The sequence below is a fragment of the Mus musculus genome, chromosome 4 (assembly GCF_000001635.26).
Source record: "Mus musculus strain C57BL/6J chromosome 4, GRCm38.p6 C57BL/6J".
NCBI classification, from domain to species: Eukaryota; Metazoa; Chordata; class Mammalia; order Rodentia; family Muridae; genus Mus; species Mus musculus.
The window spans coordinates 3,722,434-3,740,587 of NC_000070.6; the positions used below are offsets into that span (position 1 = coordinate 3,722,434).

An 18,154-nucleotide genomic window follows, 5' to 3' on the forward strand; every position below is an offset into this window, starting at 1 on the left:
GTGAGTGAAGGCCAAGCTTGCTACAGACAGAAGGTCCTACAATGCATAGGACTGCTTCCTCTCCAGTCATTGTCCTGCGTGAACTGTGAATATTGCAGAGGTTGAGAAGCACCACTGGACTGTAGTTATACCCAGACATGTTTTCCTCATTGCGTTGGCCTCTAGATAAGTGTGAGTTGTGTAGATATGCTGTCTACACCTAACAACTGTGCAAATGCCTGCCTGTCCAAAGTAACACCCAAGTCATTTTTCAGGTTGCAGGAGTTCAGTTTCCCTCTTTCCTGATCTCATGTTATATCCATTTTATGTTATAGTTTAACTACTTTAGTGAGACAGAATCAACAGTTGTGTATATTTATAAATGTAGACACCTGGGTTGTGGATCATAACGTCTGAGTCTGGAAACAAACCTGATGCTCAGTGGTGCTTCTTGGTTTGTGTGATTCTGGTCCTGCCTTTAATTTCCCCCTGAGGACCATCAAGGGGCTCATTTCCCTATGTGTATATGTTTCCGTGAACTCTTCTTTTCATTTTGTTCCTTTTTGTTAAGAGAAACAAAAATTAAAAAAAAAAAAACTTGGTTTCGGCAATCCACTGTTGTCTTCCTTAGTGAGATTGCAACACAGAGTTCTGCAATCAGTGTAAGCCAAGTGGGAGGGGCTGCTTCCTGCACACTGACTGGGACCATCACTCAGAACTGGGCTAGGTCTGTTGGTAGCTGTACTCTGTCATGCGCTGTCCTCTGCCTATGCCCTGGTCGGCTTTTCTGCAGCTATACCAAGTCTCCCTCTCCTCCTTAGCTCACTCCAGGCTGGAGGCTTTTGCCTGGCAACTTGTTTTCTCTATGGTTCCTCCGAAATTCCCTACTGGAGCCTCTCAGCTTTCCAGCGCACGCTTGGGCTCATTGCCACTGTGGCCAGAGATTTTTCTTATAACTAGTAACAAATCATCACAACTGAATTTTGTTTTCTTTTAAATTCTCAGCAAGGCCTACAGCTCCAGCTGCATTCATCCATCCCAAGTTGTTCCATCCTACAGACTACCAAATACATTCTCATTCATATTATTTGATTAAAGATTTAATATATTTCCATTTAGCTATATATAAAATATATAGTGATCTATATAGTATATAAGATATAGATTGTTATGTAACTTGTATATGGTATATATAATACATATATATAATATAGATGCTATACATGTATGTATTGTGTATATAATCTCTCTCTATATATGTATGTATATATATATATTATATTCACATAAAATTTGGAAAGATAAAACTCAAAACTTATATGGGTTTCAGTGATCAAAATCAGAGCATCAAGCTTCTGAACAAGCACATGGACTTGCTGGATCCAGGCTGCTGCTGCTGATTCTGCTGCTGCTGCTGCTGCTCCTCTCCCTCCTCCTCATTCTCCTGCTTCATAAGAGATTTTTATTCATTGAGCACTTCACACATGTGTCCAGTTGTTTTGATCATATTCATCCTCCACTCTTCCCCTAACTCCTCTCATATCTCCTCCCCACCTTCCTGACCTCCTTCTTCCTTTTGAATAATCCACTGAGTTCAGTTGTGCTACACATACATCAGGGGACCCACAAAGTTTGGCTGACACAGGATGAATATCCTTAATAAAAGATCCTTCCTGCCCCAGAAGCCATTGTCTGCCAATAGCTCCTCAGTTAAGGTGGTGGCTTGTGAGCCTTCCCATCTCCGTATTGCAAGGTTGGCTGGCTTGGTGTTCTGTAGGACTTGAGCAGACAGCTATAGTGACTGTGGACTCATGAGTGTGTAGTCCTATCATATCCAGAAGGCACAGTTTGGCTCTGGTGCTTCCTGTCCTCTGGCTCTCATATTCTTTCCATTCCATCTTCCATAAAGGTCCCTGAGCATTGGGGAAGGAATGTGATATAAATGTCCTATCTGTGTTGAGCATCCCACATCCTAACGATGCATTTTAAAGGTACTTTGCCCAAAACTTCAAATGGGCATGTCAACAGAAAATATATATTTTATCAGTGAAAAAAATAAAATTTTAATTCAAATTTGAATTTCTACTTAGAAGTATTAGAAGGAAACTGGACCAAAGAAGGAAATGAACCAGAAATTTCCAACACAAATCACATGCTGAAACTTAGGTTTACAGAAGGAGACGCATTTAATCCCAGCACTTGGGAGGCAGAGGCAGGGAGATTTCTGAGATCAAGGCTATCCTGGTCTACAGAGCAAGTTCCAAGACAGCCAAAGAAACCATGTGTGTGTGTGTGTGTGTGTGTGTGTGTGTGTGTGTGTGTGTGTGTGTCTGTGAAAGAGAGAGAGAAAGAGAGAGACAGAGACAGACAGAAAGAGAGAGAGAGAGAGAGAGAGAGAGAGAGAGAGAGAGAGAGAGGATAGTAAGAATTTTCTGGTGTGAAAGGTTAGCTCTATCCTGAGATGTGGAAGGAAGTGAAAGTGAAATGAGGAACAGGACGAAGAAGCAAAAGTCTACAGCTACATATACAGTACAATCACACAGTCCTAAAGTGAGAGCATTAGAAAGATTACAAGTCCCAAAACGTGAGACTGGATCCAGTAAGAAACAAGCTAGTAATCGTAGAAATTAGCAGCTCTCACATGAATACTTAAACTACAATTGCTGTTAAGAATTATTAATAAAGCCCTAAGAAGGCCCAGTAATCATTAACGTCTTTCTTTTTGTTTTGTTTTTGTTTTGTTTTGTTTTGTTTTGTTTTCAAGACAGGGTTTCTCTGTGTAGCCTTGGCTGTCCTGAAACTCACTTTGTAGAGCAGGCTGGCCTTGAACTCAGAAATCCACCTGCCTCTGCTTCCCAAGTGCTAGGATTAAAGGCATGCGCCACCACCGCCTGGCTAATCATTAACTTGTAAAAAATGGAAGATTCTAAGCCAGATATGGTGGTGCACACCTATGACCCCACACTTGGGAAGCATTGTCTGGGCTATGTTGTGGGCTCTGTATTAACCTCCACCCAAGAGACATTCAATAGTAAATATCACAGAAAGATTCAAGAGAACATGGCCCAGCAGTTAAGAGCATGAATCACTTCAGCAGATGACCTGAGTTCAGTACATAGCACCCATAGCAGCTCACAAACTGCTTTTAATTCAAATTCCAGGAATATCCATTCCCTATGGCCTCTGTGGTCACATATACACACATGTACACCCTTACACACAGACGACACACACTCATATACATAGTGATTAAAAAATAGACAAGAGCTTTTGAAAATTGGTTAAAATTGATAAGATAACATTCTCAAGCTATTAAAATAATGACAACTCTCTTGCGTCGAATATGAAAGTGCCTAAAACTTATAGTTGAAAAATACAGGCATTGAACTGGTTGTCTTATAAAACAAAATCCTAAAAGAACGACTTTTATTAAAATGAAGTGTAAGAACTGGTCTGCATTTCTATAGCTAGTGAGCAGTTATCTGGCAAGTGATTTCTGTATGGTATTGGAAATAGCCCCCACAATAAATATTCTTTACACTGAACATTGTGTAATTCACCCCTCCCCCAGGAATTTTCTTAGGAATAATTTATCCCTAGAATTGTTCATGTCTGGCTAAGAAAGGCCCACATTCTATTGGCCAATCTGACCATAGCTCATTTGTTGCCTCCTGCCATTCCCAGAAATCACTTTAAGCTGAAGAAACAAGAGTCTGGAGAAGAGTGAATTCCATTGTAGGTGACACTTAAGCTGGATGTAGAATTATTCACTATCCTTTATTCCTTTGCTCACCCCTCTCATGAATGTCTCGGTGTCCCTTCTGGCCTCCAGGATGGACAGCTTTTTCTTTTGGACATTTGTTCTTGAACTCCTTCCAGACGACCAGTGAAGCAGTGCTCCCAGGAATTTGTTAAAGGTTGTGATGGGCAGACGAGTTGCTGTATTTATGTGCTATAGTTTCAAGCTGCCTCAGCATCAGCTCCTGTAATCTGTCCACGGCATAGCTAACTGCACAGTTCTGGATCTATGGCTCTGTGTGAGGCCTGTGACACAGAATAAAAACAACAATTTCAAATTCGACAGACTCTACTCTAGAGAGAAGATCTGGCTTAGGTATAAAAACCTAAATTTTAAAGAATGCATGGAACATGTACAATCTTTGTCAATTGCAATATTTTGGAATTAAAAGGAGACAAAAATAAACTGAAAATGGTAGTACCCAGCTAAAATATAATCCTAGCATTTGGAAAGTAGAGTCCTGAGGATCACAAGTTCAAGGTCACAATCTCACAACTCTCTTTCCCCAAACTACCAGTACTGAAACGCACACACACACATTCTAACACTAAAGATAAAAGTTTATTCTAGAGCCAAATTTGAGTAACCATGACCCAGAAACATGGATTTAGGTTACCCCAAATTCAAAATTTTGATGTTTTACAAAACCAAGAAAGTCATAAATCAAGGGCAATTTGTACCTCTCTGTGTACATCAGAGAGGTAGATAGCACAAGCTGTGGCAAGCCTTTCAATAGATCTGAGATGCTATCTGATGACGTCCATAGCTTTCAGGTTGGTGAGTAGTCTGCTATGTTAATACATTCCAAAAGGTTTCTACCTGTAAGTCAAAGGATGTTCGTTCCGATACAGAGGTGGTCCAGGGGCTAAAGCTGGAGATAAGACAAACCTCTGGGCCTGCGGCCTTCCAGCCTCTGGACATCACTCCAGCTCTGTCAGTCAGTCCATCTCTGCAGACACGGCTTATTCCTGGAATTGTCACCAACACCAGATACTCAGGAGAACTGCAAGTTCACGGCCACCTTTCATTCCAGAGTTCAAGGCCACCTGGGGCAACTCAGTGAGACACTATGTCAAAATAATAAGTAAAGAGTACAGAGGGACATATGGTTCCCGTGTTGACAGACAGTTCCAGAGAATCAGAGCTGTTAAACACCCAGGCGGTTTCCTTCAATGAAAGAAATTGTCATGGGATATCCATCCAGAAGACAGGTAATAGATTTGTCAATACCTATTGATCTTTGCTATTCTGCAAGGCCAGCCCTTACCTAATCCCCCAGAATCTTGAGCACTGTTTTCCAGTCATTTGAATCCATCCTCAGATTTATTACAAACCCTCCCTCTTCAGTCCCAGGCTCCGGAGCACTGTTTCTCAAACAGTCCAAGCCATTCTCGGTGCTCTCTTTTAAAGAGAAGTACCGTGTTGTGATAATTATCATGAGGAAACTTCTTTTTCCAAAGTTTTACTGTGTTTTAATGTGTAAAAGATAAACCACTTGGAGTCAGACTCCAGAAGTTTTGGCCGGGCAGCAGCTAATTAAGTCAAGATGAACCCAGCTTTAATTCTTACCTCACCTGGATTGTTTCCCTGTTGGCTGTAACACTTGCAGGAACCCCTGCCCTCTCCCACCACCAAGAAAAGGAGGATTGGAGATGAAACTAGAGTTACAGCATTTTCTTGGCATACCTGAAGCCTTAAATTAAATCCCTGGAATTACTAAAACAAAATAGATATAAGCTTCACTGAACCAATATCTCATTTTAAGGTAGGGACATTTAAAATATATTTGTTTTATTATTTTCAGTTATTGTTACATGGTTGGATTTGTACACATGTGTACAAGTTATCTTGGATGCCAGAAGCCAGGGTGGACTCCCGGAGCTTCAGTTAAAGGTGGTTGTGTGTTGTCTGACATAGGCATTAGGAATTTAACCAGAGTCCTCCCCATGAGCACCAAGCACATTTAACTGCGGAACCATTTTTCCTTATCTCTGAGGTGGGGGGGGGGGGCATTTTTAAAGTCAAGTTTCCTTCTGAAAGTTCTATACAGAGAAGCTGGTCAATTTGAAGTATCAAATTCTTGAGGCCCAGCAATTAAGAGAGGCTGCCAGCATCCATGTTGGGCTGCTCATGTCTCCCTGTAACTCAAGCTTTAGGGTATCTGATCCCCTCTGCTGGCCTCTGAAGGCACTGCACACATATCTACACAACACACACGTACACATACACAAAAGTAAAGTCTCCTGTTCAGTAGGTTTTAGTATATTTCCCACAATGCACACCATCACCACTGCCTAATTCTGGAGCCTGTTGCGTTTTCTGTGTTGCTCTCTACAGGAATTTATACACTGCAGTTTAGCATCAGGAAAAAAAACAATGTTTCTTGTGAGTGTGTTCTCTCCTCAGCCCTTTGAGTAGCAGACAGTGGGGTAAGTGTCTTAATTTGTCAGGGGAGTCTTTCAATGGACCTGGGCTGTTTTCAGATGACTCCAACTCTGTAGGAGAGCAGCCTAGTCCTTCAGGCCCATTCTCAATCTGACACTTGCTCAATTTGACTCAGTTGCTTGCCAATCTGACACTGGTGGCTCTCACACTGTTTGGGGAAGAAGTCTCAGATTCCTCCATGTTTTGCATGTTCTATGCTCTTACTGAGTTGGTCTTGGACATAGAGTGGCTGCTGAGATTTTGCTGAGTACTGCTGATTTGGGGGAAGTTGTGTAGATGCTGGGGACCTCTGGATTCCCCTGAAATACTTCCACAAGCTCAGTGAGGAGAGATGAAAATAGACCCCGGGTCTTGGTCTTGACATTCTTTCCACATTGTGAGGAAAGAAGCAGGCACTACTTGAAACTGGGTTACCTCTCTTTTCTGTGTAGATATTCTTTATGCAAATTCCTCTCTTGATCCCTTTCCCTACTAACCACTAATAGAAACAGTGTGTGGCATAATCCTGTAATTCCAGTGCTCAGAAATTAAGGGAAGCATGATGTGGTGGCACATGCCCAGCACCAGGAAGTAGAGGTAGACAGATCTCTGTGAGTTCAAATCCAGCCTGGTCTACAGAGTGAGCTCCAGGGCAGCCTGAGCTACATAGTGAAACCCTGTCTAAAAACAAACAAACAAACAAGGAAACAGAGACATAGAGAGGGAAACATAGAGATGGGGAGAGAGAGAGAGAGAGAGAGAGAGAGAGAGAAAGAGAGGAGAGAGTTGGTTAAGGGAGAGGAATTGAAAATTTGAGGCCAGCCTGGACTAAACAGTAAAAACTTGTCTTAGAAGACCCAAATGAAACCAAGAAATGGTGGGTGTGGGCTGTGGGAATGCTCTATCCCAACCAGACACTCTTTCCTCTATTCCTCCCTTTCTCAATTCTGTAAGTAGCAACTGCCTCTATTTTCACCCTCACTCACCTTACCAACACTATGGCTCACCTCCACTCCTCTACCCCCAACCTAGCCCATCATGGTTCCAGCCTACTCTTCCTTCACCTACAGCACTTAAACCCTAGGGAGAGTCTGATGTTGCAACTGGACAAACAAAAGTCCAGTCACCTATCTGGATAGACTCTAGCTTTGAAGGAGGAGCCCCCTCTTTTTCTCTTGGCTTCCTGTCTCATGGGAGCTGGGAGGCAGTTAAGAAAGGGAGTTTGTCACTGTCCAGGAGCTTCTCTTTTTGCTTCTGTGACAGTCCTCAGGAAACACAAATTTTCTCGGTGTCCATTTAGCATCCCCATCAGCAGAGCGATACCAACAGTTACTTCACAGCCCCAACTCACCCATCTGACACTGCAGCCACTATGGCAGCCCTGGTTTTCTGGGATATGGATGAAAAAAAATCAGAGACGTTTGGAATGATTACTGGGTTACATGAAGAGGACCTATATGCTTTACGGCTGTCTCTTTCATGTGGGGATTAGGAACATTCTGTCGGAGGGCTTGTTCTGGTGGGGCCTGCTGCTAATAGGCTGGTTGTATGTGCCTTTCTTCCTCTTAAGTTTCATTTCTGAAAGTGAGGTAGAAACAATGGAAGGAGGATGAGGATAGGACCTTACTGTGGTGATCGAGTCCTGCCAGTGACGCTTGAATCAAACTTAAACCTGACTTTTGAAGGATGAGATCTCTGCTTGGGCTTCTGTCTTCTTTTCCCATCTCTGCTAATTCAGGAAACTCTCAGAAATGAGGCCTGTCCAGGCAGGCACCGAGGCTGTGGTGGGTGTAAATCAAATGCAGATTTGAAGCCAGATGAAGCAAGTTCTGAGACCTTGGATGACCTGGGATGGGTTCTCTGGGGGTTGGAGTGGCCACCCCCCCTTTTTTTTCACACCTTAGAACCTTGTTTCCTCCCCTGCATTTGCATTGAGGCAAGTGTTTGCTACAGTGCGAGGTCAAGTAAGAGGAAGTCAGACATCAGGGCTCCTGAGGAGCCCTTAGGTGAGAACTGATCTCAAACTCTTGACCTTTCTGCCTTACCTAGTACAAGGCTTTCACGTCTGTGCTACTGCAGCTAGCAACACAGTTGGTTTTATATTAGTTTATAATGGCATAATATTTAAGTCACAAAAGGTCAAATTCTAGTGGGTTTGTCTTTAAATTTTAAGTTGTAGGATTGTATAAATTCTTCATAGAATCATATTTGGTTATAATACTCATGACTGTAAAATGGAATAGACTAGAATACGATAATAGAACTAGAAAGAAAAAAATCTAGGATATTCAGATCTCATTTCTCTCTCTCTCTCTCTCTCTCTCTTTCTCTCTCTCTTTCTCTTTCTCTCTCTCACACACACACATACTCTCTCTGGCTCTCTCTTTCTGACAGGGTTCATTCTGTAGCCCAGGTTGGCCTCAAACTCAGAGCACTCTTTTTGCTCCAGCAATCTCGTGCTAGGATTATGAACATGAGATAACATACACAGACTGACAGATTTCTCAAGGGGGAATTGACATCCCATTTCCTATTTGGGGTCTAAGTTCCACTAATATGAACAATGGAAAAATTGCCAGTTTGCCCTAATGTAGTGAATTTCCCTAGTGGTGTCTATTGGTTTCTGTTTAGAACACAAATAAAGTTGCTGTGAACATCCTGATGTTCTCTAAGATTGCTGGAGATCTCAGAAGCAGAGCCCAAGGTGTCTAGATGACACAGGTGTCTTATCCTCTAGACAGCAATCCTTAGTCATTATTACAGATAGAGCCCAAGGATACAGGCTGATAACCGGGAGTTACAGTCTAGTTTTCTACAATATTGTCTTTGGTTTAAAGAAAATCATTCATTTACTAGTCTGTTTTTTAACTGAGGACTACCTATACTTGTTCTCATGAAAGAGTCTTCTAGCGAGAGACACCATCAGCCTACCAGTTCTTAGGTGTTGGTATATGCTCCTGTGTGAGCGAAGGCTGCCTATCCATTTGCGTCTCTAGACCACAGAGCTGAGCTTTTACAGGGAATCCAGACTTGTCTTTTGGATGTGTCAGACCCTGAATGATAAGGAGTTTTAAAACACACACTTTTGATTTATTATTTTAATAATATCTTTTATTTATTTATTGACAGTTTCAAACAATGTAACTTATTCTACCCACCCCCAGGTTCTTTCCTCCTCCTTTCCACAGACTCCCCACCCCCACCTCCCCACCGCCAATAGATCTTCCTCCCACCTTCATGCCCTCTCCTTTCTTTTGGAACCCACTGAGTCTACTTTGTGAAATATTGATGGGTCTTCTTGACTCAACTCGATTTTATGCAGGTAACCACAGCTGCTAGGAGTCTCTAGAAGGCCACGCCATCCTTGACCTCTGACATTCTTTCTACCCCCACCTCCATGGTGTGTTCTGAGCTGTGGAGAGGATGATATAGACACCCTATAAGGTGTCTATATCGCCTTATGGTTTAGGGCATAAGTCATTCAACTGTCACTCAGTCTCAACACTTTGACTAGTCACCAGTCTTAGCATTGTCTGAGGCACTCTGCAAAAACAAGCTTTTCTGGCCAAGATTGAAAATAGCACTAAGCATAAATATTTTGAAGACAGTTTGAAAACTTGTCCAGTTAGCAAAACAATAGGAGTACATTCCCTGACTTGGGCCTATGAACCCCCAAGATGTGGGCTTTTGACCATTTTTATAGCACTAGATATAAATTCCCTGTTGAGAAGCAGAAGGATCTTCCTTACCTCACGGCCTACATTCCACTTTGCACAAGTGGTAGCACCTGGTAGATTGGAATCGTAGCATTCAGGGTTCACCACTGGATAAGCCAGTGATGTTTCTTCTCCCTTATAACAATGTCTGGCACTGTGAGAGCTAACCAGGATAAAGAAAGATTTCAGGTCAGCTCATATATTTCTCTATGTCTTGCACCCAAAGTGGGTGATGTCTCAGCAATAGGATTTTACATGTAGCTATGGTAGGCAACCAAGAACAATGACTGTAGCCTGTGCCTTTTGGGGGCCTTCTGGGACCTTCTTGACAAATAACTCAGAGGGAAGTAGCTCATGCTAGGCACTAAGTAGGAATTTTACTTAGTAATTAATATTTCCTGGAAAAGTACTACCTATCTTTAGCAGATAGGTAAAGCATTCAGAATTGCTTTTAAAAAACATACTCTTTTTATTACATTTTTAAAATTCTGTGTGCTTTCATGCTGCAGCATACATATAGAACTTCTCTCACCATGTAGGTCCCAGAAGTGAAACTTTGGCTGTCAGGCTTGGGGCAAGCACCTTTGCCTTCTGACCTTCTCTATGTAATTATTATATTTTCAAATTGCCATACAAAGTATACTTTTTTATAAGCATTCTTATCTATTCTCAATTTTAGTTAATACCCCCACTCCTCATGTAATTAATTTTAAATAAAGTGTCTGCATATTAAATGTGCCTCTATTTACCATTAGAAATGACATGAGGCAGACTTGTGTGTCATAGTACTTGCCTAAAATCCCAGCACTGGGGGACCTTAGGCAGGAGGATTGCAAGTTCAAGGCCAGCCTGGACTACATAGTATGTAGTGTAAAGTAAAAATGTATAATACCAAGAAGTAATGCACAGAGCATCATCTACCAGATTTAATTAGGTCCATTGAGTACAAACTTAGAATTCTTGCTAGGGACTCACAGTTTTCCTGAATAAGGCTTGTCCCTTTCCTCTCTCAGGGTGAGTCGAATTATCTCCTACGTGAGCATGCAGCTGGGCCAGATAAGTCACCTCTGGCAAAAGCAGGCACATTGTGTTTCCCTCTGTTCCCTGGCCTGACTCTCTGATTTCATTGTATTAATCTCATCAATTCTTTTTTTTATAGATATTTTCTTCATTTACATTTCAAATGCTATCCCAAAAGTCCCCTATACCCTCCCCACACCCTGCTCCCCTACCCCTCACTTTCAATTCTTGGCTCTGGCTTTCCCTTGTACTGGGGCATATAAAGTTTGCTAGACCAAGGGGCCTCCCTTCCCAATTTTGGCCAACTAGGCCATCTTCTGCTACATATGCAGCTAGAAACATGAGCTCTGAGGGGTACTGATTAGTTCATATTGTTCTTCCACCTATAGGGTTGCAGACCCCTTCAGCTCTTGGGTACTTTCTCTAGCTCCTACAATGGGGGCCCTGTGTTCCATCATATAGATGACTATGAGCATCCACTTCTGTATTTGCCAGGCACTGGCGAAGTCTCACGGGAGACAGCTATATCAGGGTCCTTTCAGCAAAATCTTGCTAGCATATGCAATAGTGTCTGATTATTGGATGGACCCCCGGGTGGGGCAGTCTCTGGATGGTCCATCCTTTTGTCTTAGCTCCAAACTTTGTCTCTGCAACTCCTTCCATGGATGTTTTATTGCCTATTCTAGGTAGGAATGAAGTACTACTAGTTGGTCTTCCTTCTTGATTTTCTTGTGTTTTGGAAGTTGTATCTTGGGTATTCTAGGTTTCTGGGATAATATCCAGTTATCAGTGAGTGCATATCAAGTGACTTCTTTTGTGATTGGGTTACCTCACTCAGGATGATATCCTCCAGATACATCCATTTGTCCAAGAATTTCATAAATTCATTGTTTTTAATTGCTGAGTAGTACTCCATTGTGTAAATGTACCACATTTTCTGTATCCATTCCTCTGTTGAGGGACACCTGAGTTCTTTCCAGCTTCTGGCTATTATAAATAAGGCTGCTATGAACATAGTGGAGCATGTGTCCTTATTATCAGTTGAACATCTTCTGGGTATATGCCCAGGAGAGGTATTGTTGGATCTACCAGTAGTACTATGTCCAATTTTCTGAGGATCCGCCAAACAATCTCATCGATCCTTATGGCGAAGCATTGTATAACATTTTTAGAGGCAGCCTATGAAAATGATCTATTTTAGTGTAATTAACATACACTAAAATAGTGTTGCGTGATTTAGTAAAATACCTATTTCAATCAGTTATCATGTGGGAAAATGGCAAGCACACGGGTGCTCAGCCTGAGGCTAGCCTGAGGTCATACAGAGGGCAAGCCCTGCTGAACCACTCCCCTGCTGCAGCTAATTGCCAATCTTTAACTTCTCCCAGAGCCAGTTCTGGTCTCTATAAAGGGAGCATCATAATGCTGAGGACGGTGAGTTTCTTCAGGGATTAAACAAGAAACACTAGCACATTGTACATTTAGTAAAATATGTCAGAGGTGCAAATCAGCTTGGACTGCTCAGATTCTGGGGAGCTGTGTGACAAAGCCAGGGTGGTTTTGGCAGGAATCGATTGCTTTGGGGGTTTTCTGGTTCTTTCCTACAGCACAAGGAGCTGCAGGACCTGGTTGGGTTTGTATGCAGGAGCCCAGTCCCGAGCTCTGTGCTTGCGGGCTCAGTCCAGGCCCTGCGGTGTCTTTGGTCTTTCTTTTCACTTTCTATCCACCAAGCAGAATGAACATTTGGTTTTGGGTTAATTGTGGGAATGATGGGCTGGGGAAATCACAAAATACAAGCAAATAACAATCTGACACCCTGCACTCATCCACTTTCTACTTTATGTCTGTCTTCCACTGGCAGCACACATCACTTCTTTTCCAGGTCTTCCTCAGGTCAAATTGCCTGAAGAATAGAGTTCCCCTGCTAGTTGTGAGCCCAACTCAAATCTTTGTCATAAAGTTATATCAGAAAGAGTTCTCCATATCTCTGTGTCAGTCCAGTTAGAGAATTCTGGTGGCTTCCTTCTGGAATGAAAACTGGGCTGTGGTGAGACTGTTTAGCATGCCACAGGAATAACATCGACCAGCAAGCATTCCTATAGCATCTGTGCATGTGCACACACACAGACAAACCACTTATTTTTTAACATTTTGAAATCAGTACACTTTGTTCTGTATCTTCTTGTTTCCCTTTTTGATACAGGGTTTCTGTGTGTAAACCTTGCTGTGCTGGAACTTGCTCTGCAGACCAGGCTGGCCTGGTTCTATACCTGCTTCTGACTCCTGGGATTACAGGCGTGTACCAGCACCATCTGAAAACAAACAAACAAACAAACAAACAAAAAACCAAAAATTCTCAATGAATTTTATATATCTGTTTATAATAGCCACCTACCAAATTTACCTGTTTGAAAATTTCAAATCTACAGAAAAGAAAGGCATGTCCTTTTGAAGATGTCCTCATTTTCACGAATCTGTATACCATCTCTCTCCTCCAGCTCCCTCTCACTGTGGGGGAAGGATGTGGAATTGCAAAGACTTTAGCCTTTACTCCTGCATGCCTCTCATCCTACATTTCCAAGGTACCTTTATCAAATCTATAAAACTGAGACATTCCTAAGATTGTTCTGGGACCGACACACTTCCCCCAGACTTTTCTGGCTGTGCACACTGTATCCCCTCAGTCCCCTCCCTGGATTTGGTCAAGGTCCACATGCAGTTCTTGTGTCGTTCTAGTCTCTTTCTGCAGGGCTAGGATGGAACCCTGACCCTCACGGGTACACTAAGCTATGTCCCACCCCCTAGTCCCTTTAGTATGGAGTAGTTCTGCCTTCTTTTCTCTAGAGAAGTTCAGGCCAGGCATTTGAGAACAGGACACATTTTAGACTTCTCCCACCTAATTTGTCTTCTTCCCCTCCCATGTTTTCTACAAACTGTTGTGTTAATTCTATTCTAGAGACACTTTTGTAAAAAAAAATTAATAATTAATTTTTATGAGACAGATTTGCACACTGTGGATCAGGCTCTATCTTTCTATCTTGGCCTTTTGAACTTTGAGATTATAGGTGAGCCACCATCCCTGCTTCTAAACTGCAGTTTTGGAAAGGGCTGTCTAGAGTTTTTTACCACACATGCTGTCTCCCATGAAAGCAGAGTCTAAGAAGGGTTTCATCCTGTCGTCCCTTCTGATGCTTCTTCTCAGCAAAGATCCACACGGTCTGTCAGCACAAAACTTGCCATCTGCAGTGGTGCACCTATGCCTTCTCTCAGTTGCAGGCTTTAGCTGGGTGTGACTGCTCACCTGTAATCCCAGCTTTCAGGAGCCAGAAATGGCAGGCCACTGTGAGTTTAAGGCTAGCCTTGAGGATAGAGTGAGTTCCACACCAGCCTGGAAGACAGAGTAAAACCTGGCAAAAAAAAAAAAAAAAAAAAAAAAAGGAGGAGGAGAGAAGGAAGGAAAGGAAAGGAAGAATGGGTCTTGAACCCCGCCTGGAGCAGCAGTGCTGTTTTGGTGTTAGGAGCAGCATGGCAAACTTAGCAGTAGGGGTGGGAGGGCTGGGGGTCCTGTTGGGATCTGAGAAGCCCACTCTCTGGAGCTTCTGTATGCTCAGGGATACAGGGCTTTCCTGTCACCACGTATAGGACATCATCATAAGGCATGGTCAGTAGGACAGCAATGTTGGGAATGGGTAAAGTGAAGAATAGACAGGGGAACAAAATTATGCTTATTTACAGATCAACTCAAGAAAATCTCCATTTCAGAAACTTAGGCTATGAAAAGAAGAAGAAAGTCTGTTTTGAAGTAAAATGCTCACTTCCCCTTTGTTCTGAGAACTACTGCTTGCCACTTTGCTAGTTTGAGAAAGGAGTGGCTGTCCTTCTGAGACTTCTCACCCAGATTGTTGAAGAGATGTAAAGGCTCAAGTCCCCACAGCTAGCCAAAGCCTGTAGGGGCAGGACAACGTCCCGAGCTACACAGGTTCCACTCCTGCTGCCTGCCACATAAGAAACTAGGGAGCAGAGGCCAGGATTTGAATCATGAGGCACACATTATTCAGTGAGCTGGTGGTCTCAGAAGACAGTGGGTTAATTAACATCCTGGAAAATCTCTTCCATCTGATCTCCAGCCAACAGATTGGAGAAATGGGGTTAAACAAAGGTAGCCAGTCACCCAGAGCTCAGTCCTGCTGCATTGGTCCAGTTGGCAGCCAAGTTCCTGAGATATCAGTGAAGTCTCCACCTCTTGCTCCCATCTCCACCCTCTCCACCCATTCTGCGGCTGTTTGCGACCCACAGGCACTTCTCTCTCTCTCTCCTTTTTTCTCTTTTTAATGTTTTTTTGAGATTGTAAGATATAGATAATTTTGGGCACTTTCTCAAACAGCAAGTCAAATTAGTTTCTATACAGTCTTGTACTCCTTTGGGGGCATCAGGTCTCAGGTTGGGGGTTAACACTGAGCAAACAAACCTCACCTCTAAGTTCTAGCTGTAGTCATGGCTTGTAGGTGATGTCACTGTGTCTTAAGTTCAGCCACCTTTTCTGGTTTGCAGGCTCAGATATCTTAATAGGGATCCTAGCACACTGGATCATCTGAATTATCCTTCAAGCAACTTTACTCTCAGACCTGTGTCTCTTTTATTTCCAGTCTTGACAAAGGTGCCGCCATTTTGTAGTTTCCCAGTCCCCACGCAGTAGACTCCAGCTGGTGAAGCCTCAAGTCCTTTATCTCTCCCTTGCACACTCCAGAAAGGATGTGCCAGTTGTCTTTAGGGAACACAAACGAAACTGATATTGTCATACTCACCGTGTTCCTCTCTCTCCATCTCTGACTCCCAGCCTTTCCTGCCTGCTCCTTAACTAAAGGGCTACCTCCTCTTGCACTACTTCTTGGGACCAGATTATCCAGGGTCACAATGGCTGCATCTGAAAACTCTTCTCAGAGCCTCTTTGCCGATTTGGTACCAGATTTAAATCTGTCTCATATCACTCCAGGAGCTTCCTGGAGCATCCCTTTCTCTTCTTGCCTGAATTAGAAGTCCTTTCTTTTATTGGGACTCATGTCCTGTGTCATAGATTTGCCAGACCATACTCTAATGCCGATTCTCATTTTCTATAGTAGGAATTGTGTTGGGTTGATGTAAAGGAAGGAATTTTAAATAAGTGAAACAAGGAGCAAATGAACAACCGAGATGTCCTGCTTTCAAACAGCATCCACCTTTGAGAGTATTAACTAGTGTGTAACAATGAATAAAAGCACATTCTTTTTGCTCTTCTTTAATACAGAGATTTGAGTGGCTTTCATCCAATTCTGATTGATTAAAAAACAATGCCATTGCTTTTCTATTCCAACAGGAAATATGGGATGTATTAAATCAAAAAGGAAAGACAATCTCAATGACGATGAAGTAGATTCGAAGACTCAACCAGTACGTAATACTGACCGAACTATTTATGTGAGAGATCCAACGTCCAATAAACAGCAAAGGCCAGTAAGTAGACTAGTCTCAGGGGAGAAATCCCACAGTAGGATCGGAGCATGGCTGTGCAGCCTAAACCCCAATCTTTGCATGCCATATATATATACACATATATAAATTGATTACAGAGACCCCAGATAATTTTATATGCTTTATAACTTAATCCTTGAAAAATGTGTAGAGATTTTAGGGATAATCTGGCTACTTACTAGATGATAAGTAAATCTTGAGTTGCATTTTCAAGTATAGAGAAAAGTATCTTTAATGCTGCTAATGAAAAGACCCCAGACCTCTGTGACTCAGGATAGATGTTCTGGGGACAAAGGATTTTCTGGATTTAAACCAGAATCTAAAACATATGCTAGCTAGTGTGTCTTTGGGGTATTACAATTTATTCTTTATCTCCTTTTCTTCAACTGATTTAAAATAGTACAAAGACATCATGATGTGTTACAGTGGAGTAAAGGTTAAGAGAAAGCATGTCTGATTCTGCCTCAACACTTTATACAGGTGTCCCCATTAGAAACTTTATGAGTGATGTGCCACCTGCTGTACTTGGAAAAGAAGTGATGCCAAATCTTAGGGACATAGGGGAACTCAGAATTTAGGATAGCTATAACCAAATCTGCTTTACTTTGGAGCTTGTAACCTGGCAAGCAATTTCCCATAGGATGTCTATATGCATCCTCTTACCAAGTTTTCCTTTTTTTTTTTTTTTTCTTTCCTGAGACAGGGTTTCTCTGGCTGTCCTGGAACTCACTCTGTAGACCAGGCTGGCCTCAAACTCAGAAATCCACCTGCCTCTGCCTCCCAAGTGCTGGGATTATAGGTGTGTGCCACCACCGCCCAGCTCCATTACCCAGTTTTAATGGACTGTCTTGGCATTTAAACTGAAAACAAGCTATTCCAGTTTAGCCCAAATGCCTTTATTATCAGTTTGGCAGGCATGGTGGTATACACCTGTAATCACAAGTTGGCAGCAGAGGCAGGCAGATCTGTGTGAGTTTGAGGCCAAGTCTGGTTTACATTGCAAGTTCCAGGACAGCCAAGGAAGGCTATAGAGTAAGGCCCTGTGTCAAAAAACAAAACAGAATTTGCAGTTTCTCCAGTTTGCCCTATGCTTTTAAATGGCTTGGCATTTTAGAGTACATTGTCATTGTATAGTGCTGACAAAGGCTATTGGCTAGTCCATCACCCTTAGCTATAACCTATCAGAATCAACTATCATCGCTTAGACTGCTAGGTCAGAGTTAAAGAGAAGTGATGATTGATGACTTCACTGTGCTATTAAGTTCTTTTATATAGTTCTTGTGTATAGATGCATTATCAATATATCATGTAAAATTGAACATAGAGGAGTTGGAGAGATGACTGTGATTATGAGCAATGGCTGCTCTTCCAGAGGACCTGACTTCAATTTCCAGTGCCCGCATGTCAGATCACAACCATCTGTAGCTCCTGTTCCAGGGCATCTGACACCTCTTCTGGCCTCTGTCTGTACCATGCACACACATGGTGCACAGATATTTGTGCAGGCACAATGCCTATCTCATACAAATGAATTTGAAAAAGAAGTAAAGAAAATGTATCAACACAAAGTGAATAAGATTATTAAGAGTACTAGTAATTTGGTGATGCTGAATACATACCAATATAAAATTTAAAAGCAATTTATATAAATATGGATATAGAGTTATATTCTTAAACAAATGTGATGAATGGAAGGAAATGTAAGAGT

General features: G+C 42.3%; 1 protein-coding gene across 3 annotated transcripts in view; it reads left to right on the top strand.

The window, feature by feature from the left end:
- The window catches only part of Lyn (LYN proto-oncogene, Src family tyrosine kinase), a 113,545-nt gene that overhangs the window by 44,366 nt on the left and 51,025 nt on the right, over positions 1 to 18,154 (top strand). For 2 of the 3 annotated variants that reach the window (XM_030253285.1, NM_001111096.1), the window contains exon 2: positions 16,292 to 16,428. Coding sequence is in view for 2 of the 3 variants with exons in the window: in NM_001111096.1 (NP_001104566.1) it covers positions 16,297 to 16,428 (132 nt within the window). In the remaining variant the exon portion in view is untranslated. The remainder of the gene's footprint in view (positions 1 to 16,291; positions 16,429 to 18,154) is intronic. The other variant, NM_010747.2, reaches the window with a different exon arrangement.